Genomic DNA, 26,850 nt, shown 5'->3' with positions numbered 1-26,850 from the left:
ACATTGACAAGGCAAAGGCTGATTTCTCAGAATGGTGGTGTTGTGGATGATTGTTTCTTTTATTTGAAATTTTATTAAAGTATTTCATGATTTTTAAAAAATTAAGAGTCAAAGAGAGAGATCACAAATTGTCAGCAAGATCTAGCCCACAACTACTTTTAACAAAGTCATTAACAGTTAACATTTAGGAGACTGTTGCATAAATACTTGAATTTTTAGCTTCTCATGAAAAATTGAAAGATGCGGAAAAACTGGGTCCATGTTCCCACCTGAGCTCAACCAGCCTGAGCTGTGAGGAGACATCTGACCTTTATAACGGGAGTGCTTGCTAACCAGCTGCCACGGGCCCCCACTCCCCCCTCATCTCTATCACTGGCCTGTAGGCAACCGCATGTGGGAATCCTGCTGAAGGCACCTGGATTAAGAAAGTTTCCATGACTCCGTGCATATGAATGAGCCTTCTGCTTTCTCTCGTTACATCTTTACATTTTGGATGTCCCCTCAGTGGTCAAATTAGAGAATGTCTGTATCTGCTTTGAGAAGCTAATTACATAATCTTGGAATATACCTAGTGTAATAAAAATTTGGCAATTGACAAAAACAGAGCAGTCAATCCTGATGATTATAATAATTAGTAATGATAATAAAAACACTTTGGGGACCCAGTTCTCAAATTAATCAACTCTATTAAGCAAATAAACAAGACTTTTGAAAAATTAAATTTAGGGTTAGAACATCTCAGCGTTCTAGTCGCAAAGATTCTCATGGAAACCAAAACCAAAGTTGAATAAGAAGAAGTTGGATATATATTCCATTTGTCTTTGGTCCTTCCCTGCTTTCTTTTAGGCCTAAGCTAATGGATATGTTTGTGTTTGTCAAACAAGATACATGGTGCTAAATTAGCCCATTCATGGAAGGATAATATATGTTTATCATTTCTAGGGTTCAAATTCAACGCTATGCCACCAAAAATAGCAAGCCACCATAAATGTAAACATAAAATGACTGATACGTTGAAGATGCATGCACATTTAACAGCGTACAACAGAATGATGTGGTTTTCAGGCCTTTTTTTTGGTGGTGGAGGGGGGGGCTTGTATTATTGACACCCCACCATGGCCTTTGTAAAGGGAAAATTCTTACCTTGTCAATGGTCCCAGGTCGCCTGAGTCTTGGCTTCCAGCTTCACTGGGAGTGCTCACTGATTTCGAGGAGGGAGACATAGGGGTTGGGACTAAATAATGAAAATAACAGGTATCCCATGTTAAAAAATGCAGCGACTGCACTGGGGAAGAGCAGCGTCAGACAAATCAAAACAAATGGGCCCAAATTAAAGTGGTCGTATGGCCAGGAGAGATTGAGATGGGATAAGGAAAAAAAAAAAACAAAAAAGGAAAGAAAAGAAAAGGAAGAAAGTCAAGTGAATTTTTCATATTTTGGAAATTAAAATTTGAAATGAATTTAGACAGAATTAACTTAGGGATTCTAAGGCCATGTCCACCTTAACAAAGTAAAATGGAGAATCAAAACAGTTATCCAGATAATTCAAGTCAAATCTCTCTCTAGCATGAACTATCCAGATAATTCTAATTCTCCACTTTATTTTGTTAGTATAGATGTGACCTATTAAAAAATAAAATGAGGTGTCTATAAAACTTTAAAAGATTATAAAATAAGTGATTCTGAATAATTTTAAATGGTCACGGGGAGTCAGAAAAGGCTGTTGTATGTCTGCATTTGGAGGGAAATCTATTGTCCATGGAGTATAAACTGCATTTGCTGTGAGAGACTAAGTGACAGATAGAGAAAGGGTAAATGTTGAACCTGGTAATTTAAAAATCTCTTTCAAAACAAAGCAAAATGCCAGGCTGCTTTATTTGTACACTTAATTAATAGTTTCATCCCATTGTAATGTTTACTGTGTTTGTGAATTGTGTTCCTTTGCTTCTGGCAGCTCTAGAAAGCACTGCCATGTGCACGTAAGTAAACTGCCATTCTGCAGACAGGAGAAGCAAGTTCAAAGATCAAGGTCAGGGCAGGCTGAAAGTCTGAGAGCAGGGATAATAAAAGAAAAAAACTAAAGGAAGTGCAAATGTATTTTTTTTCTCTATCCTTCAGGTACAAGCCAAATGTCCTTCAGATAGAAGCTGCACCAAATAGCCAAGGTGGCTCCAGGCCAGATGAGAACGGGTTCTCAATATCACACATGCCAAAGAAGCCATATGGGCAGAAAGAAACTTCAATACATAGTGTAGATTCCCATTTGGTTTCAATCATGTGCAATTTCCTTTTATTTATTTAATAAGGTAAAGGGTTTAACTATTTTGTCCAAATCCTATAACACAATGGCAGATCTGTCAAGTAACTAGGAATTTTCATGTGGTTCTACAATTAATTCACTGATTACCCTCTGCAATAAGTCAGAGGGTCAGTCGGAGAGATGGATGAAAATTGAAAATGGAGTCCACCCTTGCCAGGGCCCTTTGGCAGGGATGCAGGGATAGTTCAGAATTTGGTCATGGTTTAGGGATGTTTAAACTGTTTTGCTCTTAAGGTTTAATTGCCGGCTTTATGCAGGTTAGGGGAGAATAGATATTCTACTATTGTGTTTAACCACTGTTCACATTGCAGCAGAACTTCAAAGGCTATTTTGAGGCAAAAATATAATTGCAAAGTGTCTAATATATATCACTTGTCAACTAAGTAATAAAAAAATTTGTCAGCTCCTCAAAGAAGGTCCATCACTCAAATATCCCATAGTTTACCTCTTTCATACCACAAAGAAGCTAACAAAATAATCAACGTCTTATTTGGGTTTATTATATCATTGTTAGACATATGATTTTACCTACTACAAACTGAGGTTGAGTATAAAATGCCTTTTCATGGTGTTTTAGTTTTGTGTGTATGTATTAAATTATATTCAGCTATACTTAATAATTTGTATGCTTATGTATATTGCTCTTTTTCTTATTTATAGTGATATAAACACTTGCCATTTTGTTGTACATGGGATAGTTTTTACTGTTAATTTAAGTAATTATGGAAATACATGAAAATTTATTTTAATATAAAAGCCAATGATGGAAATAAAAGAAGACAAACCATTGATAAAAGGAGACCTGATACTGTATTTATTTATATGTATTACTTTTAAAGTTTTTGTTTTACTATATTGGATATCACGTAGTTTTACAGACACCCTAGGATTACTCTAAAACATATGGAAAGCAAATGGATAAAGAAAAATAAAATAACTTATCACATGAGTGATATATAGTTAAGTGACAGAGTAAACACATTATGTACAAGTTACCTTCAACACAAATAAAACAAATAGTTCAATATCCAAACCCTGGATAAAATGAGGTCATGGATAATTAACTAGGAGTGAATGAGTTGGAGGAGGGGTGCTGCAGTAAAAATGCCGATGAGCAGTGAAACCAAGATATACAACAGAGTCAAAGAAATTTAAACTTGTTAATTAGCTGCTAATCTGTCACCCTTCTAAGTTTTCCTTCAAATTTCCCACTGAGCATTCTATTTTCATCATGGAATAACTATGTCTGTGGTGGTTGTGAAATTCATAACCAGATTCACAGTATTTAGGTTGGCAGAGGGAGGCAGGGATTCAGCAATGAAAATGAAGAACAATTTTTTTTTCTTAATTTTGAGATTTCTTGTATTTACCATGTGGCAACTCATTTAACAAATAACACAGTGGAGAAGGTTGACCGTAGAATCAGCCAATAAGCAGCAAACTGCTAACAACTCTACAACCTGTCCTCCTATTTCCTTCCAGCCCCCTCAATTCCAAAAATAAATACATCTGACCCATAAGCCAAAGCATTTCTTACAAAATAAAAACAAAAACAGACGTAAAAGAATAGTAAATGCTGGACATGGTATATCCCACACAAGTCAAATCTGAGGAAATAACACAAAGCACTTTTAAGTACCTAGAGGGGGCTCCGGTGATATCCCGATGCTTTGCAGCAAAGCCTCTGTCTCTCGGCGTTTGCGATCCAGGTCAGAGTCATCCTGAACTGGTTCTTTCTTCTGCTGCATATCAGCCTACAAAAAATAGATGCCAGTAAGAAAAGTGAATAACAGAGCTAAAGGCATGCTTTTCCTGGCTGAAACTGAAAATGGTAAATGCATGGCAGCAAACACCAGGCAAAAGCCCTAAATAGATATAATCATGTGTATAAAGGATGAAAAAACATTGTAACTGCTCCATTTAATAATTACTAACCCAGCACTTTCTCCTTTGGTTGAAGGCTTTTTCCTGTCTCTATCACAGGGTATGAGAGTTTTTCTCACTCAGTTTCGGAAGAAACCATCACGGCAAAATATTTCTAACTGGGATGTGATTTAAAAAAAAATTCTGTCTGGTTTTCTAAACCCTCTTGCCCCTTCTGGGAAGACATATTATCAGTTCTTGATGAGTGTGTGTTTGTAATATTCATGGCTCACGTTTGGAATTATGCAAACAAGGAATTATTGGGATCTGGCTAAAAAGTAAAATTAGTTATGAAAATCTGTAACTGTACAATACACTATTGTATCAGTAATCTAAGTTTACCATGGTTTAAATAAACCAGGCTAAAATGTTTATTAAAGAATGTGAACAATACTGATGTAAGTATTGTTGCTTAATTCTGATTTTCATAGGCTTCCATTATACATATTAACTCAAAGGAGAAAATTATCGTGTAGAAAAATACAAAACAAAAAATCATTTAGGAGAGAGACGTTCTTTCCCCAAGTTCTATCTTAAAAACACATCTTGTTTGTCTGAGCCTCTTATAGTCAGATCCTATGCCCAGTTTGTCTTTTTATAGGATAGCGACAAGTCAAAATACAGGTTAAAGAAGGTTAGTGGTGGAATTCTGGGGGGAATTCTCAGGTCTCTTTTCTTTTTCATAACACAATTACTACTTAAGACAAGGCATTTGCCCCACATCTGAAACACGATGACATCCTATTTGATGTGTAGCTACCTCACGACAAGGCTTTGCGAGTTTACAGGCAGGAAGTTGTCTTAGAGCTTGTCAAAAGCCAATTATCCAGTTATCAGACACACCTTTCTCCCCAGGGGCAAGCTGGGCTCCCTAACAGATGCATTACCTCTTTCAGGAGTGCAAAGTACATTTCAAAGCTGTGAAGCATAATTTCTGTTGTGGCATCTAAAGCAGAAAGAGTTCATGCAAACTTGACTTACTCCCAGATGGTAACCTACACCCCAATTATAAGTAAAATGCATCTTTGCACATAGTGCTAGGCTCAAGGCTTCTGTTATTATTCGCCTCAGGCTTAAAATGCAGTCATATGTTTGAAGTCTACCTGTCATCAGAGGGAAAACTGCCATTATGGGGATCGATAAGGGCTAATGAGGATATTAGAAGATTCAGGCACTCTCACGTAACCCAAAATTCTGAAGCGGCAGTTTAATCTTGGAAGATATCAAAGTTCACGTTCTTTCCCAATTTTAACATTTAAACTAGCAAGTTCCAAAGTTTATGCATACAACAGAGGCAAAGACAGAACTAAGATAAGAAAAAGGACCTTGCAGAGTGACAATCTATTTCAGTATTCACATACCATAAAGTTAAAAAAAGGACTGAAGGGAAAGGGGAGAAATGAAAGAAAAGGGAAATTACCACTGCCACTGCTAAACTACAAATGAAAAAACGAAGATAAGCACAATTCATCTCAGGAAGCCAATACAGAATAGCATGGTTTTACAGTGAAGAGTTAAGCCATAACTGGACTGTCAGCTTCACTGAGAGCAGATAACGTGTTTATTTTGTTCACCACTATATCCACACATCCAGATCAAGGCTTGACAGTTGATGCACAATTATCAATAAAAAATGTGTTGAATGAATGAATATTCTGCCTTTGGTAACTGCTATTCTATAGCTATAGAATCTAAGAATTACACACCATTCAGAGCAGTTTCCACCAGCTATATCCCATTCACTAAGCCCCTTTACAACACCACTGTGAGAAGGAGTCATCTAAGTTTCCAGTGACCCAGTGCTCATAACAAAGCCACTTTTCCTCATCCTTTCAACAAAAACTTATTTAAGGACAACGGAGTGCCGGTGGTAATGAACACGAGAGGTTCTAATGGAGCTTATATAGAGTGAACAGAAAAAGATCCGTCAAATCTTTTCCTTTTGCATAAACTTAGGGCATAATATCTATAACCTTCTGTCATGTATGTCCTATGCAGAAAGGCACAGAATCTGGTTTTTTTAAAATTTATTCTAACTTTAATCATTTTTTTAAATAAATTTATCTATTTTTTTATATTTATTTTTGGCTGCATTGGGTCTTCGTTGCTGCGCGCAGGCTTTCTCTAGTTGCGGCGAGAGGTGGCTACTCTTCGTTGCGGTGCGTGGGCTTCTCATTGCGGTGGCTTCTCTTGCTGCGGAGCAGGGCTCTAGGCATGTGGGCTTCAGTAGGTGTGGCATGTGGGCTTCAGTAGGTGTGGCTCACGGGCTCTAGAGCGCAGGCTCAGTAGTTGTGGCGCACGGGCTTAGCTGCTCCGCGGCATGTGGGATCTTCTCGGACCAGGGATCGAACCTGTGTCCCCTGCATTGGCAGGCAGATTCTTAACCACTGCACCACCAGGTAAGTCCTAACTTTAATCATTAAGCATTCAAAAAACATATTAGGACATAAACCGCGTGTCAACATGCATGGTCAGACACTGTGCAAAAATAGCACACCCGAACTCCACCTCCAACGTGTCACTCCCACGATACAAGGTGTCTCTACAACTCATTCTCTGCCTTCTGCCTTTTTTAATTCTTAAGGAAACAGACAATATAATGACAAATATTAGTAAGGATAAATGTCCATCTAGACGTAACAGAAGCTTAGGAAAGCTATCAACACTCAAAGTTGACCAGGAAAAATGCAAAGTTAGGTAACTGGGGCTTATTGGAAATAAAGGCAGTTCGTAACTGTTACCAACTAGCACCTTAAACTAAACAATGCGTTACTTCATCCAAGACAGTTATACCAAGCCCTAATCATGAAACCTCTGGTTTTTTCCAAGTAAATACTACAGAGTCCTAATACATTTTAATGACTCAACAAGGAGTTTTTGCGTACTAGTAATTTAAAATATGCTCGGTGTCTCTCCCAGCAAATGGTATTTCTGTTTGTGAAGAGTCATCACAGCTGAGACCCAGAGAGGGTATGTGAAGAAAGAAAATTTGTCAGCCGAGAATTGTCAGTCATTTTTCCAAAGACAGCTGCATAGCTGTTAGACGAACAAGTGAGGAAAGGTCGGAAAGCCTCTGTCCATCTTACCTTGCAGCAATTTGGCAGAAGGCCAAGGACACGACAAAATTTCAGGGTGGCCTCATTAAGCACACCTCATTGCTTTAAAGCCAATTTTTCATGACATTGGCTCTGTGTCTTAAATGGTGACCACTATATTTATTTTAAAATCAGATTTCATCCATAATACCACAACCAAGAAAGCAGTTGACATCCAAAGACGCAGAGAGTGTAACTTTATACATGTACACAGTTTTCTGGATTCTGTAGAGACAACCAACCTGGGTGGTCCCAATTCACACTAGTTTTCAGTCACGGCAAAAAACTGTCACTCAGATTAGCATTAAAGAGCATTTCGCTTCCTTTTTATTCTAAACTTGTTTTATTTAAAATATAAGCCTAAATAAAGTTTGAAAATATCAAACTTATAAGCCTAAGGCTATTTCTAACTCTCTACAAACAACACAAAAACTAGAAAGTCTTAAACTTAGGAGTCAATGACCGTGGCCAGTTAACTAGAGCATTCCACAGACTCAGGATCTGAAGCTTCCAAGGAAATTTGCAGAAAAATATTCCGGTCCTTGGAAAGAATGTCTGTGACCAGCATCTCAGACCTGCCCTAACTAGTTAAGGTGCTCATTCATTCATTCACTCGTTAATTCTATAACCCTTAATTGAAGTCCTACTATGTGGCAGGATCTGTGCTGGACATTGACTCAGTGATGAAAAAATACAACCCTGTCCCCAAAAGTTTGTGCTCTAATAGGAGAAAAAGACAAATGAACAAGCAAATGGTGCTAAATAATTTGATAAGGTCAAGGATAGGGTACAGGACTAACTCAGTCATGTGTTAGAGAAAGGTATTAGAGAAGGCTTTCCAGAGGAAGAGACATCTGAGATGAGAACTGAAAGACATGTGGTTAACAGAACAGCAAAAGCCAAGGGAAGAGAATATTCATAAACTTCCTGTCAACAGAGAGCATGGCCCATAAGGTGAAATGTAAGAATCTGAGTCTGGCTGTAATGTGGATTTAGGGAAAAAGGAGATGGAATAGAAAGGGGAGAGCTATTGTGCCTGTCTAGGACCCATGATCAGTGTAAGCTGGAGAAGGGGTGGTGAAAGAATGACCCCAGGTTTCTGATTTGGACAACTGGCTTGGCTGGAAGAGGGGGTCCTTCCTGAGACTGGAGATAAAGGGGGACCACTTCTGAGGCTTAGCCCCCAGGGGCATAAGAGCATTTGAAAAAGAAGGATCAGAAGAGATTATTTCCAGGTTTCTTTCAGCTACAAAATGCCATCATGCCAGGAAACTAGGGGCCTTGAATTATAAGACCCTTCTAATAATGGGGCATTTTTGAATAATGGCCTCCCTAGCATTGATCCTGACGAATGTATGCAGCCATTCTACAGGCCCCATTTAGAGCCCATCTCAGGAGCAGAGTAACAGCTGTTTCTTACCAACCAGATCCTCTGCGTCTTTCACTGCTCTACATCATCTCCTTGGATCCTCCCAGAGCTCCATGAGGAAGGACCCACTCTTCTCTCCATTTTACAGAAGGGAAACCAGGTTCAGAGAGGTCCCAGACTCACTCAAGGCCATTCTGCGAAGGGCAGAGCCAGGTTTCCTAGCCACATTCAACTTGAAAGCCTCTGTATAACCACTGAGTTCTACTGCCTCTGTCTTACAACACTGGCTTCTCAGAACAAACCAAGTCATCATAGTCTGACCCAAGAAAAGATCTTTTGTCGGGGAGATGGGCTGTAGAGGGACAGGACTGAAAGCCAGGACACACCTTCAGGATGATGCAGTTCAGTGGATCCCAAAATCTGGTCCTATTTAGATATTTCAAATCAGAGACTCTGGGGAGGGGAGGCTGGGATTCTATATTGCCATGGGACTCCAAGGAGCAGAGTCAGGCTTCAACCACCCTGTCAATTTAGAAATGAGGAAACTAAGACTATGTAAAACTTTAATTCCAGAACTAGGTAGAGGCCCAGGAAGGCCCAGAGTCCAGGTGTTTCACACTCTCCACCACCTGCCGTCCCCAGTCTGGCAGGGCTCTGTCTGTTGCATAACACGCTAAATCCCCATCAAAGCTGCGTGGTATAGGAACAAAAAGGGCGGCCTGTTTCTACCAGTCTTGTTTGCCTGTAATTTCCCCCCAAAATGTGTAAAATGACAAGGATGAAGCAGACAGCATAATTTGGAACCAGATTTCCCATATCACTTCGCATTTTGTGGTAATTCTATGGAATTCAAGTTGGATATTAGAATGTCAGTTTAAAAGGAAACCGGTTATTAGTAAAGGATAACAGGTGCTTTAAAACTACAGTAAGTGTTGACATTTGAAGGAAAGGGAGCAAAATAACTTAATGCTTTTTTTGGCTTTGCATGGAAATGAATAGCCATTCCTTGTCAATTCTCACCTCTACTTCACTCAAGACTGCATATGTAACAGCAAAGATCTGTGAAGGAAAAACATTACGCTCACTGTCAAGGACAAATAAACTATGACATCCATCAAAGTGTAATGGTACCAAGAGAAGCAAGATACCAGAAGGCTAGAGAACAACTGCAGTTATGTTTTACTTTGTTCGAAAATAATTGTTAGAAACCTTTTTACCTTGTTATCCCCGCCTTACAGTGTGAAATAGCACTTAGCTTGTAAGGCATCAAAACACATTCTTCTTTTCGCTTAAAGAAAAACTCTGAGTAGGGAAGCAGCTCTGGTTTGTATACACACAAGCATATCACTCTGTATGTAGTTTCCTTCTTAGAAAACTACTCAAAAATATCTGTGGCATCTGGTTTTTGTACAAGATGTGGGCTATTTCTACACCACCACAACAAACTGGAGAATTAAAAATAAACTACTTGTTGGATTCTGATAGTAGAAAAAAACATGACATGGCAGCAAGGCATTGAATTGGGAATCAACGGTCCTGGATTCGGGTCTAGCAGGCAGAAAAGCTACATTTCACCTCTGGGTTTCTGCTGCTTTGTTGGCATAAAGAAGGGCCTTAATGGAAGGGCTCTAAAATCTCTTCTAGATTTAACATCTCATATAGCAGGGTCTACTATACTATCCACCCCCTTACCAAGGGAGAAAAATGCAGCTTTCCCTTTACCAGACCTAGGATTCTTATTTACCCTGAAAAAAATATACACTTAAGAAATCATGGTAGTGGGATGAATTGGGAGATTGGGATTGACATATATACACTAATATATATAAAATAGATAACTAATAACCTGCTGTATAGCACAGGGAACTCCACTTGGCTGTACGACAGAAACTAACACAACATTGTAAAACAACTATAGTCCAATAAAAAAATTTTTTTTATTAAAAATAAATAAATAAATTGATGGAAAATACTTTTAACTTTAAAAAAAAAAAAAAAAAAGAAATCATGGTAATCCACTGGCGTCATTGTCTATTTTTCTCCTAAAATGTTCTGGCCAGTAGTTTTTTTAAAACCTTCCCTTGACATTAACACTTATTAAGTAGTAACTATATCCTAGGTATTGCTAAGTGCTTTATAAGATTAACTTTTTTAATCCTCATGATCAGACAAAATAAACACACTGCTATTCCCATGTTAAGCATAGAGAACTGAGACACAGAAAGGTTAAGGAATTTCTAACAATAGCGATATCACAGACCACTTTCAGGGTTCTATTCAAGTCTGGGGTAAACCAGGGGTTTGGGACCTCTGGACCAAATGCTATCTACCATTTATGTGGTGCCTGGCCACTACATGGCAGATGTCAATGACTTTACTACTCTGAGTATGTAGACATCACTCATGTTATTCAGGTATTGTAAAAGCATTCTTTTACAGGGTCCTCTTTATCCGTTTGACCAGCCTCTCGGAATCAAGTGATTCTCCTTTCCCCCTACCCCCCAACACCCCAGCACCCAGTACTTACCTCTTTCTTTTTCCTCTCCTCTTCCTTCCGTTTCTTCTCTTCTCTTATCTGTGCTAAGCGCTGTTTTTTGCGCTCTAGCTCAGCTTTTAAGTCACTTTTGTCAGACATGTTGGTTTCCTTGGAGCAAAAGAGGAAAAAAAGTGAATATACACAAATAACTTCTCTCTATTATCGTCGCAAAAATCATTCAAAAGGAAATCAAGCTTGAAAATAGAACTTTCTGGCAATACAGATTGTATACCTTAGCCTCTGTTGATGAATCAAATAAGTTAGATCTGGTCTCCCTCTATATAAAATCTTTCCTTTTCATGTACACATAAATATTTGAAAAAATACAATGTTATAGTCTATTCTGGTCTGAAGAATAATAGCAACTTAATTCAGAATAAGTAACACATTTTCTGTACAAGTTTCTTAACAAGTAAACAAAAAGTAAATAATAAGAGAATCAAAAAAGAACCATCACCATGACTTCCAATTTAGACGACAATGGACCAATTCATCCCCACACTGAGAAAAGAAAATAGGCTGTCATAAACTCTTAGACACATGGCCTGCTCAAATTTCTATGGGCTCAACAAACATTCCTCCACTGAGACTGGGCACATGGAGATTTCATTTTGCCTAATATTATATGCATCAGGGAAGACAGCCACTGAAGACCTAACATGTTAATCTTCTTTTCCTGTAAAACTCCTCCTGAACTGTCACAATTAATTTCATCTCCAGTACAAACTTATTTCTATAAAACTTTCATTTGCATACTGAATGCAATGTTGCTTATCCTGGCACTTTCCCTTTTCAAAGCAAAAGATATTTGTGAACACATGAATGAGGAGACAACACCATGGCAAATTCTTGGGACAATTTATCTGAACAAGATTTTTAATGTTAATGGTGATGATGATCCTAGTGGTGATGGTGCCAGAAATTTCAAATAAAATGAGTTTGGAGAAGATTCTCACCAATCACCAATGATTATATTTGTCTCTTTTCTGCTCCCAACTGGAAACTAAGAAAATGGAGACACTGAGACATGAAGAACTCCTCTCTGACCCAAATTCCTAAAATAAAGTAAAAAAAAAAAAAACAAAAACTAACCATAAATGTCACGAGTATTCATTTGCATATTACTTGTATGCAACTATGATGAATATATAATGTGTCCCTGAGAAGATGACAAAACGAGGGAAGGCAAAAAAAAGCATACAAAGCAATGAAAAATCCTCAAACTTCCTGTCACTGTCTTTACAAGGTAATCAAGAACCTGCAGTCACCCTAAGACACTTTCAGGTGAATACACACAGTTGGGAAGTGTACTGTGTTCCTACTGTCCTACCATACACATTCTTGCTCATAGTGTGATGGCAAAGATTTGTGAAATAACAGCAATAATCATCATGATAATCAATCTCTGCTATTCATGATCACACTCTTCATTTTTCAACAAATATGTGTTGACTATTTAATCTGTGCTAGGCATTCTCTAAGGTATCGAGTACAAAGATGAGCAGAGCCAGATTCTTTCCTTCAAGGAGTGCATAACTCAACTTTGTGAGCATGTGGTGTGGCTGGAAATGCTCCTTGAGAGATCAGCTTACTGATTACTGAGTGCCAGATACTTTACATTTATTATCACATTTAATTACAACAATCCAAGGAGACCACTATTATTATGAATGCCTTTTTTCACAATTCAGATAAAGGAGGCTCAGCAAGACCTAAGACTGCATAGTCCATACATGGAAGGACTTCAATTCAAGCATGTCCGTGCTCTGCACTACTACACTCCACTGATCGCCAATGTACAAGTTCAGAGGGGATGCAGAACAAGAGAATAATCACGATCTGGTGGAGTGGGCGAGGGTGAGCTTTAAGGAAGAAGTGGAATTTGAACTGGATATGGAAGGAGCTCAGGAACTAGCACAGGAAAGGGAGACAGAGACACACAAAGGCCTGCAGAAGAGAGAACCAGCAGGCTGTGTACAAGAGACGCAGATGAATCCAAGTCAAGAAATACAAACTTTAGTTGGTAAGAATGGACCTGTGAAGGCAAGTGGCAAAGACTTGAAAATACAGAAAAGTGAGTTCCATTGGGTGTAAAGAGGGTTGGGAAATCAGCAGCTCTTTGAAAGAGAAAAGTGACAAAACAAAAACAGAATACAAATTTGCTTAAGTCTATTCTTGTCCCTGCCTGGGAAACAGATAGGAGCAGAAACGAGAAATACGCAAGCTGCGGGGAGGCTGATGCCAACATCTATCTGGGTCGATTGCACCTGCACTGGGATGGTAGGTGAGTGTGGAGACAGAATGTGCTGGGAATGTGGACTGAAGAGAGCCCGGCTAAGAAGGAAGACGTGACTCTTGGTAGCCTTTAGATGTGGAAGCAAATGAGAAAGTTTCAGTAACAATTCAACTTTGAGACTGTCAAGAGGATGTCAGTGAAACTGGGAAGAGAAGGCAAATAAGGAAGTGATGAAAAAACTTTCAGTATGTCATAATGTAAGTGTCAACAGGACTTCTGAGCAGAAAGAGCACAGAGATACAACACTGCAGGTGGGATGAGAAGCTGGATGGGGACTGGGGCTGTGGGATGCAGCGTGAAGGCTCCTGCCAAGGCCTATTTAAACCTGAGTCACAATTCATTGTCCTACAGGTGCCAGGTAGATAAATGAGGAAACAAAGCAGTGACTGAGGCCAGCCAGAGAGGAAACATTCTGCCTGCAGGAAGCCAGCTCTATCCGGTTCCAATTTGATGGTTGACATGTAAGAACATGGACCAAGCAGTTAGATCTGATTTTTTTTCCCCAAGAGAAGCCATAGAACTGATAAAAGTAACGTTACCACTAAACACTGTTAGCCAGTAATTTTCAACACCAAAAATCCTGACAGGAGGAAAAACTAGAACCTAATTCCAGGAGGCATCTGAGAAGTTACATATATTCTTCCCCAATGGGGGCCAATCTGATCGATGTTTTCGATATTTTTTCTGCGTCAAAAACGAAATGTCTGATCAGAAAAATTACTGTTAAAGCAATAGTTGTGTCATCCTATGTTGAAAGCAGCCAGTGGAAACTTCTTAGAAAAACTTTAGAATTCTCTAAGAAGTTTCCCTCTCCTCCACATTCCCGAACTTTTATCTCCCTTTCCCAGTCCATCAGAAGTATCTGGCATGACTTCAGTTACATATTATAGTTGTAAAAGAGCAAAACATGTAATAGAACATCCTGTATTTGTTGTGATTTTCTTGCGAAGGACTTCATTCAACAGTGGGAAGTAAGGTGTATTCTCAGTACATTTCTGCAAAGGGCAAAGGTCTTCTTAAAACTGATAAATTTGTCTGACAATGTTGGTCATTTAAGTTGGTGTTACCAGCCATAGAGCCAATATTTTAAAAATAAACAACAATAACACCAAGGGAGCTTTAAAAAAATTGTTACAATAGTGGATGTTTCAAATAACACTTCACTTTTTAAAGGCAGTAGAAGCACAAGGTTAAAAGACAGCTATAGAGAGTACCTTCCACTTTTTGATTTTTGGATCTATTCCAAACTAGACACTTTGCATCAACACCTGGGAGAATAAGAAATCTCAAGAGAACACCCTGTAAAGGGTTTGGAAAGTACACATTAGAGTAAATGAATGGGCCTTTACACACAGTGAAATGGCTTAAATAGTGGCACTAAACGCAGCGTCAGCACTGAACTCCATAGGCTTTCCCGGGGGGGCTTGCCAGTCTGACCCACTAAATCTCCCTGCACATTAAACAAAGCAAATCGAGGAGCAAAGAATGGGGGACATGAGTTATAGAGCTTCCTGGGGCTAATGTAGGTCATTGCAAAGGCAATTTTGGGGCTCCCAGTTTAAGAAAATAAGAGACAAAGCTACCTGCTGCTAATTATTGCTCACTTGCTGCACACACATAAAAAGCTGGTCTCTTTCATTTACAAATGGCAAGTAGATAAATCAAACCCACCTCTAGGTGTGTATCGCCTCCCTGTCTGATCATCCGCCTACTCTCCCACCCACCAGCCAACTACAGCCCAACTCTACCGTGGCTTAGGAACACTTACAGCTGTCTCGCCCCAGCTCCATCCATGCCGGGGTCAGTTGATGCACTGTTTATGATGCCTGCCCAGCTCTCCTCCTAGCAGAGTCCCATGTTCTGAATTTGCTTTCCAGCGGTGACATTCCTTTTGCCCACATTCTCTCACAACCTACCTGCACTTGTCCGATTCATCCACCTATTCCCTCCCACGTCTGCATCTCAGCTCTTGCTCTCCTGCAAGTTCTCCAGCTATCACTGAGTACAATCCCATGTCACCTCTTTTTTTTTCTTTTCTCATCCTCCAAATTACCCCTACCTGACAGCAGAAATCTCAACAGCTACTCCATTTACTCTGGACTCCATACCCTACTTCCCAACTGTAACTTTTTTCAAATCTAAACTCCCTACTTCTGATTTCCCTCTTTTCCCCTGGTTCACCTTATATCCCCTTGTTTCACTATGACTCATCTCCATCCATCCTCCCAAGTGTTTCAGTTCTCACATCTTTTGTTTAAGTCCATCTTTGAGCTCAGTAAACTGCCATCGTTATCATCCAAGTAAATGAATCAATATAAGTCAAGAGCTTAGTACTGTGCCTGGCAAATATTAAACACCTAAGAAAAGTTGTTTGTCCTCTTCCTCCTTCTCTTTCTGCCCCTCTTCCCCTTCCTCCTCCTCCTCTTTTTCTACTAGTATTATTAGTACTATTATTTTTTACCCGGCGAACTCTTTCCCCCAACTCCACACTAATTCAATATCCAAAACCATCACTTGAAATTCACTGCAAAGGATCTAAACCTAAAAAAAACTTTAACAAAAAACAAACAAAACAAATCAAGCTTATAGACACAGAGAACATATTGATGGTTCTCAGAGCTGGGGGTGAGGGGATGAGTGAAATGGGCGAAGGTACAAACTTCCAGTGAGAAAACAAATAAATCATGGGGATGTAACGTACAGCATTGTGACTATAGTTAATAACACTGTACTGCATATTTGAAAGTTGTTAAGTGAGTATATCTTAAAAGTTCTCAACCCAAGGAAAAAAATTATATAACTATGTATGGTGACAGATGTTAAACTAGACTTATTGTGATTGTTTCACAATATGTACAAATATCAAATCATTATGTTGTACACCTGAAACTAATATAATGTTTTATGTCAATCGTACCATAATAAAAATAAATTAAATATTAAAAAGTTACAGTGAGAAATACATTAAAGGTATAGCATGCTTCTCAATCTAAATGGGTTATAAAATGGAATGCATGTGGTTAAAGAGATGTGACTCAAAGAAAAAAATATTTTTAAACAATTAAATGTAGTCATTTAATAGTAGTAAAATTCTTCTCCATTTTTCTGTTGAACATAGGGGTTATATATCAAGCTGTCCCAGGCAGGCATCCTCCCCTATCTTACCCACTTCCCCCAGAGGATGGAGAGGCACATGGAGAAATGGTTTCTTCTCTAGTTAAGAAGTTAGTTATAGGGAGGGTCACTCCTGCTGTTCCATCATAAAAATGTCTCACAGTCCTAAGTCTCAAAGAGGAAAGAACCGAGAGAGGAAGGAAGGAGGAAAACATGAGAGAACAACATGGACACTGAGGAAGCTAAAAACAAAAGTCATCTCACACCTGCCCTTTTCTTTCCAGTTCACCCTGCATCTCCTTCACATTTCTTACTCCACACACATCCGTAAAGAAAGGAAAATGCTCGACTTTTCTTGAACCCAACAATGAGACCCATCACCTTCATTTCCATTTCTGCACATATGGTCATGGGATGGTTTGATCCTGTTTAGAACCAAGCGTCTAACAGAGGAGAAGCAAAGGGTTTAGCTCTGTTTACACAGCTGCCAAGCAACAGAACCTCCTGAGGCTTAGCTTTTCAACCGTCTAGATCTCTCTTTCCTTTCAGTTGTCTAAGTTGGCAGCAGTTTGAGATTCCATTTCTAATGCTGGCACATGCAAATGTATTTCTAAGCCTAAAGTCAGAATCCTAGGAGGTTTAAGTCATTGCCCAGCTGTTTCCAGACGCATTGAAAAAACTACCTAGAAACAAGTTATCTTTTCCTGCCTAAAAACAATTGTTCCTGTCAGCTCTTCACTATCAGCTATTGAACTTCTCATCTGCCACTAGGTACATGTAAGAAATTTGATCTTTCACAACCTCCTTCCACCTGCCTGGCTTCTTATACAATATAGCTGCCTCCTTCCACTTGGATGGGAGGCCAAAGGATGAATGGGACCACAACCATTTTTACAGCTATATCACACTGTCAATAAAAAGAGGGTAAGAGAAATCTCAGAGGGAGTTGGCTGGTGAAAGATGTGGGAGGGTTACATGCTAAATTTGTACAGCTGTCAGTATACTGGGAAAACAAACATTTTGATAAAATCCATCTCATGGGGGGTGCCCAGGCCTCGTCTACTCATATTGTAGATGAGTTCTCAAACGTTTGGTCTCAGCATCCCTTGAGACTCTTAAAAATTATTAGTGACCTCAAAGAGCTTTTGTTTATGTGGGTTACATCTACTAACATTAACCATGTTAAAAATTAAAACTGATAAAACTTTAAATATCTAATAATTAATTCTATAATAACAACACTAACCTTTTACTTAACATAAAACTTTTATGAAAAAATAGGCACACTTTCCAAGACAAAAAAAAAAATCATAAGAAGACGGTATTTCTTTTATATTTTCACTTCTCTTTTTAATATCTAGCTTAAAAGAAGGCAACTGGATTCTTACAGGTGTTTGTGCATTCAATCTGTTGTGATGTGCTATTTTAGTTGTAAAGAAAATCTGGTCTCACATGAATGTGTATTCTGAAAAACAATGAGTATTTGAATAGCCTCTCGAAGTAATTGTGGATATTCTTTGATATTACACCAAAAATCAACAAATGGCAGTTTCCGAAAGTTAAGTTGCAATCTGAACATGAAACCACACCAATGAACTTTTTGTACTTTGTTACATTAAAATCCATTGGTCTGTTTTAAACTTTGAATGAATCTTTTATTCATGTATGATTTTATAACATTATGCATTGGTTATTTAGAAAATTATGCATACTTCTCAAATACTGACACATTCCATTGTACAACATCCAAAAATCACACGTGGTACTATCATTACCAAACTCTTCAGAAGGGTCTTTAGGTATGGTAAAGCTGTACAACTCATGGTGGCAGATATGTTTCCCAAAACTCTAATTTTTGCTTGAAGCTCAAATTTTATCATTAGCAACAAATATTGTCAATTGTGTTCTTGAAGTGGCAAGCTCACATCATTGATTTTTGAGAAAATTTCTGCCAAATAGCCAAGCCTAAATAACCATGGTTTGTCTATGAATTGTAGTTTCAAGTAAAAAACAGTGTTTCTTGAAAAAAGGCAGCTAATTTAGCTCACAACTCAAACACTGCACAAATGCTTTTCTCTAGACAACCACTGGACTTTGGTAAGCAGCAGAAGTGCCTTATATGCCCCCATTTGTCACACAGAAAAGACGTGCGCTCAAGGTTAGAGATTTAATGTAACTAGTATTTTTTTCTGCTTCATGAAGGATACTCTTAAGCAAAACTATTTGTCTTTTTAGCTGCAAGTGTGTGGCAGTGAGGTGCAACACCACTGCTAGGAGTTTGGTGCCCTGTCTCAATTCATGCTAAGGTACTAGCAGTTTGACCTACCATCACTTTCACACAATCCTTGCAAATGCCAATACAGTGAAAAAGACAAAAAACATTTTAGCATTATTATGAAAAGAGCTTTGACCTTACAGACCCCTGAACACATCTTGGGATTCACAGGGATCCTCAAACCACACTTTGTCTTAATCTACTTCTGATAAGATGGAGTTGATTCTAAAGTCTATAGAGACATTTACTTAACAAAATTTTGCTAAGAGTTTATATTGGCAACCTAAACAGAGGGGATTAGAGCTCTTTCTTTTGCAGAAAAGAAAAAGTAAAAGATAACAGGAATAAAATCACTGAGCATAGAAAATTCAGATTAGAGTCAAGAAACTACAATGATTTAGAAATATATTTATAATGATTTAAAAATACCAGGAAGATCTAAGACATCTGGATACATCGTTAGAAAGACTGGATTTAGGGAGATGAGGCCTTGAAGAAAAGGTTCCATAGAATTTTGTGTGAAGGATTTCTTATTCCTTTCTTGCCTACACCAGGTAATAGGTAAGGAAGACAAACTAAGAAGCCTTCTCTCACTCCCCATTCTCCTCCCCCCATAACACACACACACACACACACACAGACACACACACACACACAAAAATTAGTGGGTCTTCTTCGCCTTGTGAAGTGAGTGAACTAAGATGGTTGTTAATAAAGTGAAGGCTTCTCTGTTATATGAAAAGTTTTTATTCTTTTAATTCTGCTGCTTTCACAATTACAATTACACATGTTTGTTTCAAGATAAGAAACTTTAAAGATTACATAATCCAGTACCAGTATTTTACCCATAAACAGGGAAACTGAGCTGCATTTATCTAAGTGTACAACTATTAAGTGGACGAGTCAGAACTGGAAACACCAAATCTCTTTATTTCTTGAATATTTTTTATTAAACAATGCTTCCCTTTCAGGGTTTACTTATTCAAGATTTCACTCCCTTTAGTCACAAGAAAGCTCTTCTTAAACAAAAGGCACTCGCGGTGGATCCTGATCAGTCTACTTGCAATCACTCTCTATCACCACCTGGTGGCAGCAAATGTAAATTGCATGGGAGAGCTGACAGGAGAAAAGACTTTGCCTCTGAAATTCCCAGCCACACCTCCAAGCCAATACTGGGTAGTCCCAAGCACCCCAAGAGTTTCATCTACATAGGAAGGATCTATTTATGTTAATAGAGAACAAATTTGGAGGGAAAAAAATCTTAGTATATACATAAAGTTAAATATTTATGTTGAGTTTTCAAGGCTCCTCTTAATTTTATTCATATTGGGTTGGTTCTTGACTAGGAAATCAGGCAATATTTCCACAGTAAGCTGTTACTATCTCTCTTCTTGGGTTTGTGAGCTATATTTAAGATTGTGTCTGCATAGTGTCTCTAGCCCTACTTTCATCACTTCAAGATTCTGAGCTACCCAAATTGTACTGCCTCAGCTGTAATTTGAGCACTGGCAATTGCAGCGCATTAAACAGGAGAGCCTCTCCAGCACTCAGCACAGAGGCCCATTATGCTAGAGAGAAAAATCAATCCATAGGGTATCTGCCCTCTCATCTAGTTAACAGAATAGAGATGAGAGCTCTTAAATTTTAAAGGACTCAAAACCCATCGTCAGCTTTGCCAAAAGTTCTGGAAAATTTTGAGTTATTTCTGACCCCTACAGTGCATTCCCTCCATTTAAAGACTCAACGTGCTTCTCTTTGGAAAAGGAATTATTCCTCAATTAAGAGATTCATTCATTCATTTCTTAGAGCATCTTCCCTTGGGAAACACTCAGATGATATCAAGAGTCCTTAGGAAATGAGCATTTCAAGGACCATCCTTGAAAGAATATAAAACTAAAGATGGAACAGTTAGGACACTTGAAGAGCAATATTTTGGCACTGAGTCCCAAAGAATCAGGGCAGAAAAGGGACTGGAAAATAGAATCAGAAGAAAGGAGATGGGAGCCTTCTGGACAATATCACAAGGAAAACTAGAGAGAAGAAAGAAGTGAGGCCTTACACAAAGGATCCTGTAAAACACCTAACCTCAGGTTGAAATAGATGGGAAAGATGTTATCACCTGCCTAGGCCAGGTACCAGTAAAGAAGCCAAACAAAGAAGGCTACCACCACTACTACACTTTATATGAGGTTATATATCTGTGCTCCTAGGGGTTCGAAAGCACTTCAAAGCAAATAAAAACGAGCACTCTCAGGGAGCACGTGCAAAGTGGCAGCTTCTCCACAGACCTGATGTGAGCTTCCTTCGGCACTTGCACAGTGGCTCCTCAGCCTCCAACTGAGCTCACAGAAGACTTTCAATAAACACTTGCTGCTATATAAATGGGTTAAAGATGGCCCCTGTGTACTGGCCCCTATGTTGTTTACTTCTTATCAGGCTAGGACCACTAGATTTGAGCACCCACCAGCATCAAACACGAATTCTTACACATCCAATCGCTTTCAATATAGCTCAAACAAGCACCTTTTTAGCCACTTAGAGATCTTCTGCTTTGCATACCCTGCAAAATTGCACCCACTCTCTGCCAGTCATAGATAGGACAACGCTGTGGCTACGAGAGACCTTCAGCTGCCCTCCAGCGCTCTCTGATCCGCAGGCCCCCCACCTTGCGCCGAGCAGCAGCGCCTGATTCCCTCTTCCCTTTGTGGGTGGTGGCCCCGTGCTGCTGTCCCTGGAGGGTCTCCTTCTATCAGGGACAAGCCCCTCTCATGCAGTCCTATCCAAGTGCTGCCCATGTTGTGCCACACTGCCACCTCGTGATCCTGCTTTTCCCTAGATCAGTCCTGAAATCCTTGAACTCACCATACCCCCCCAGCCAATTTTCACCAGTCCTCCCAATTTTACACCTAGTATTTCCAAGCCTGCCCTCACCTATCCATGTCAATCCACACTGCCCCATGCCGGGCTTCACATCACTCGTCTGACAACTGCAACCCTGTCTCCGTGCAAACCTTGCTCCCCGATGACCCCCCCCATCCTCCACAGGGAGTCAGAATGAGCTCTCTGTCATTCAAATCTGATGAGTACACTCCCTTGCCTAAAACACATCAATGACTCCCTTTTAGCTGCAAAATGTGTCCCAGCTCCGGATCACGGCCCATAAGATGCTCTTATTGCCCACCTCTCGATCCACAGAGGCCTCCTCTCCCTATTTCACATTTTACTGGCAGGTACCAAGCTGTTTCCTTCCTTTGTACCTTTGCAAATTCCAGAAATGCTCTTCTCACCATTCATTACCTGATGTGCCTATTCATCTTCTCTCTCAGCTCAATCACATCCCCTCCAGAAAGGCCTCCTGCGGTCTCAAGACTGGGCCGAGCACTCTCCCTGGCGGCCCTACAGCACCTGCGGCTGGCCTGCTGAGACGTGAACCACAGCCTCCACCTATGCGTGCCTCTGTTCTGTTCATACGATGCTCTCCTTCTGTTACACCAACAGCTCCTTTAAAGGAGGGGCCACATCTAATTTATCTGTGTACTTCTAGCGCCCAGAAGCAAGTGCTCAAGAATATCCCTTGAACTGCTAAATTACCATTAGATAGAAGTGTGAAATTTTCCACAATTTCACTATTGGGATTTTTCTAATCATCAGTACATTGGGTGAGTGCACTAAGGTTTTCAATGATCCAACTCAGAAAAGTTCTTCCTTATTCTGCAACAAATCTTTATTTCCATGGGCATGGGGGTGGGAATTGATTTTTTTCATCCATTAGGACACATGTGCATCAAACCCACAATCCTAGCATTGCCTCATCCATTGTACTATCTTTTCCTACATCACTACATCATATACCCGTTGATATAATGTTCTCCTGCCTGGCTTACATTTTTAATCTGTTTTTTGACTCTAAAAGGATTATTTAGCAAAATCCATTCAATTTATAATTGACACCCTCCATTGTTTATCTCAGCCAAAAACTCAGCAATCTGGAAGCCCAAAATGCCTTGAGGATAAATCATCATGCTGATAGTTGGGCTTTCTCCTTAAAAGTGATGTAAAAATATCAGTGCTTTAGAACAGAGCCATCCATTGCACTTGAAGCTGTTTTCTCTGAGTTGCCAAGATGATAAATGAACGTGTCTAAAAATAAACGACTCTCTGGTAACCTGTGGGGCTGATCTTTAAAATAACTGATAACAAGCAAATCTTCAGACATGACTAACTTTAGCTTTGACTCCGAGTCCTTGCCTCCCATCCCTATAAAGGGGCCAGATGTTCTGCACAGCAAAGTTAAATCAAAACAGCCCTGGCCGCAGAAGACCTAAATAGACATTTCTCCAAAGAAGATATACAGATTGCCAACGAACACATGAAAGAATGCTCAACATCACTAATCATTGGAGAAATGCAAATCAAAGCTACAATGAGGTATCATCTCACACCAGTTAGAATGGGCATCATCAAAAAATCTACAAATGCTGGAGAGGGTGTGGAGAAAAGGGAACCCTCTTGCACTGTTGGTGGGAATGTAAATTGACATAGCCACTATGGAGAACAGTATGGAGGTTCCTTAAAAAACTAAAAATAGAACTACCATACGACCCAGCAATCCCACTACTGGGCATATACCCTGAGAAAACCATAATTCAAAAAGAGTCATGTACCACAATGTTCACTGCATCTCTATTTACAATAGCCAGGAGATGGAAGCAACCTAAGTGTCCATCGACAGATGAATGGATAAAGAAGATGTAGCACATATATACAATGGAATATTACTCAGCCATAAAAAGAAACAAAATTGAGTTATTTGTAGTGAGGTGGATGGACCTAGAATCTGTCATACAGAGTGAAGTAAGTCAGAAAGAGAAAAACAAATACCGTATGCTAACACATATATATGGAATCTAAAAAACAAAAAACGGTTCTGACGAACCTAGGGACAGGACAGGAATAAAGACGCAGACGTAGAAAATGGACTTCAGGACACAGGGAGGGGGAAGGGTAAGCTGGGACAAAGTGAGAGAGTGGCATGGACATATATACACTACCAAATGTAAAATAGATAGCTAGTGGGAAGCAGCCGCATAGCACAGGGAGATCAGCTCGGTGCTTTGTGACCACCTAGAGGGGTGAGATAGGGAGGGTGGGAGGGAGACGCAAGAGGGAGGAGATATGGGGATACAGGTATACGTATAGCTGATTCACTTTGTTATAAAGCAGAAACTAACACACCATTGTAAAGCAATTATACTCCAATAAAGATGTTAAAAAATATATTACATAAATAGAAAAAAAAACATTAGTCTACATGTAAAGTTCACTACTTTAGGTGAGTATCACTTGTCCTACATACTAAAAGGTCACTGTGAATTTCATCACCACGCATGTTGGTGTCTCTAAAGATTGTGCAGACATATCTTTACCTGTTAAAATGAAATGACATCTATTTGTTTCAGATACATATATTATCATTTTTCAAATATTCATGGATGTAGTAAATTCATAAAATTCATATTTGTTTAAAAAAAAAAAAAAAGACAGCCCTGGCCAATAAGGCTGCCTATTGAGGGCACTCTATCCTGATAGAGGATACAGGCAAATTCAAGCTGCCCAGAGGTTCTTGCAACTCGCAAATGAGAACGAATTTAAACTATAATACTAAAGGAAATAAAATAAAGACACATTATAAAATAAGGGAAGGAAAATTTAATGCTTAAATAATAAAGTCAAAATAGATTTTCACAATATAACTGTTCACAAAGTCAATTTGTTTTTAATCTTCTAAAAATATAAGTTATTAAGATATCTCTACATCTTCAACCACTTCATTCAATACCCTCCCAAATTAACTACCAAAATACAAATTTGTAATTAAGCCTACCTAATTTTAAGGACGACTGATCTTGGTTGAAGTTATGATGAGTGGAGAAACTCACATAGAAAAGGACCTGCTAAGTAACACTCTATCCTCCCACCAAAGCAAACAACTTGACATGTGAAAAGCCGAGATTCAAACCAAAGTCTCCAGTGGCTCTTAACTACTGCCTATGCCCACGTCTTTATGTTCTTCTCATCTTCCCTCACCCCACGCTATTGGCTTTAACATCTGTACTGGTTTATTCTATTTCCCTTGTATTCTTTCTCTGCCGTTGTCACCCACTTTATGTCAGCAGTTTTCCTTCTCATGTTTGTTCTACAGGTGATAAAGAATAAGACAGCTGAGAAAAACACAGGACTACTAAAGATCTTGTAAGTCAACATAGTCTGTAGCACTACTGTGCTCACAAGAAGTCAATAAGAAGGCTCCACAGAGTTGGTGACTTAACAAACCATCCCAGAGGAAAACCAGACCTGCGGACAGCAGAAGGCGAGGGGTGCATCCCAGGCAGAGGGAAGCATGGACAAAAGCGGGGAGATAGGAAAGAGAATGGCCAGCCTGTGGGACAAGTAACTGGATATAAATGGAACACTCAGCACAAAAGAAGATGGAGGAAGATGAGGATGGATGTGGATCTCCTCTCTCAGAGATGAGATCCCAAAGGCTGAGTGACCAACCGTCCCAGCTTGCACAGAGATAAGGGAGTTCCCTGGATGCAGGATTTTCATTGCTTCAACCAGGAAAGCCCCAGGCAAACCTGGACAAGCTGGTGACCCTACAGCCAAAGATCTGCTACGCCATACTTTAAAGAGGTCTGAACTTCTCTGTAAGCAGCAAGGAATTACCAAATGATACAACCAAGTACAAGATCAGATCACTTATCCCTAGCATGTAATACACACAGCCTTTTTAAACATGGGTTGCAACCCACTGGTATGTTACAAAATCAAATTCGTTAGTAGTCATAGGGAGCAATGTTTGTGATTAACATATTAGAACTACTAGAATGCACACTGCACATAGTAAGGACAACTATTGTTTCATGGAACTTGGTTTTGGACACACACACATTCACTGTGACATATACATAGTATTTTTTTATTGTCAATTGGGGTTAAAAGAGATTGAAATATATTGGGCTACATCAATTGTAAAATCAATAAACTTTCCATTATAAACTTGTCTCTACCTTTGTCTTTTCTCAGCCAACATTTTGCAATGGCATGACACCCACAAATCATGGTGATATTTGCACAGTACGCTGAGGTGAACAGAGAAAGCTGCTCACTACCACAGGAGCCTGACCCGGGCTCTGACTATCATGAGGGCCAAGAGATTAATATCTGGGTGCACATGCAACCTGCAATCCATTTGCAGGGCACTGGTGAGGAAGCACTTCCACAGAATGACCAAAGCAAGCTCAGCAATATTTAAGTCTACCAAAGAAAGAAAGTGAAAAAAGATACAAAATAAATTCCCGGGTGCTTCAAGGCACAAATGCATCAAGGTGGATGTACTTACAAAGATTAACCCGCTTTTCCAGCTACCCTAGTATGCCCATAAGAGTGCAGAAAATCAGTACTGTCGGGAATGCAGGACCTTGGCATATTTCCTGCAGGCCATGTCAGCACAAATGCTGACTGACCCTAGGATTTGGATGTTTGCCATTTGTCTCATCAGCACAACCTTTATATTCCTTTTAGAAAGCAAATACCCATCTGAAAAGCTTGGCTGCAGAGTCCCCAACCTGGCCTGCACATAGCATTCTGCACATGAATGGATAACTCAGTGGAATGAGGCAGTATTCAGAACAGATTTCTCAACTAGTCCTTAAAGGCTTAAACCCTTCTGATACTCATGTGCATTTTTTAAATTCAAGACTTCTTTTTTTTAATTTAGCTAGAGTCAGTTTCAACCATCTGTCTCTTTGAGTGAAAATAGGAGACAGGCTTGTACATATGAGCTTTTGAAGAAAACCAATTTTGGCAAAAAAATTTAAAGTGGAAGAAGAATTATATCTCCATTTTCGAGACCATGCTAA

At 39.3% G+C, this 26,850-nt stretch overlaps 1 protein-coding gene across 4 annotated transcripts in view; it reads right to left on the bottom strand.

Annotated features, from left to right (window-relative positions):
• Positions 1 to 26,850, bottom strand: part of DYNC1I1 (dynein cytoplasmic 1 intermediate chain 1) — a 339,110-nt gene that overhangs the window by 289,363 nt on the left and 22,897 nt on the right. For 2 of the 4 annotated variants that reach the window (XM_036863139.1, XM_036863141.1), the window contains exons 2-4: positions 11,235 to 11,351; positions 3,960 to 4,074; positions 1,144 to 1,285 (exon numbers count right to left, since the gene is read on the bottom strand). In XM_036863139.1, the coding sequence (XP_036719034.1) occupies positions 1,144 to 1,285; positions 3,960 to 4,074; positions 11,235 to 11,342 (365 nt within the window). In that variant the 5' untranslated portion in view covers positions 11,343 to 11,351. The remainder of the gene's footprint in view (positions 1 to 1,143; positions 1,286 to 3,959; positions 4,075 to 11,234; positions 11,352 to 26,850) is intronic. The other 2 variants (XM_036863140.1, XM_036863142.1) reach the window with 1 other exon arrangement.

The sequence above is a fragment of the Balaenoptera musculus genome, chromosome 9 (assembly GCF_009873245.2).
Source record: "Balaenoptera musculus isolate JJ_BM4_2016_0621 chromosome 9, mBalMus1.pri.v3, whole genome shotgun sequence".
In the NCBI taxonomy this organism is placed as follows: Eukaryota; Metazoa; Chordata; class Mammalia; order Artiodactyla; family Balaenopteridae; genus Balaenoptera; species Balaenoptera musculus.
Note: the sequence above shows the minus strand (reverse complement) of the source record. Positions and strands in the feature narration are given on the sequence as shown.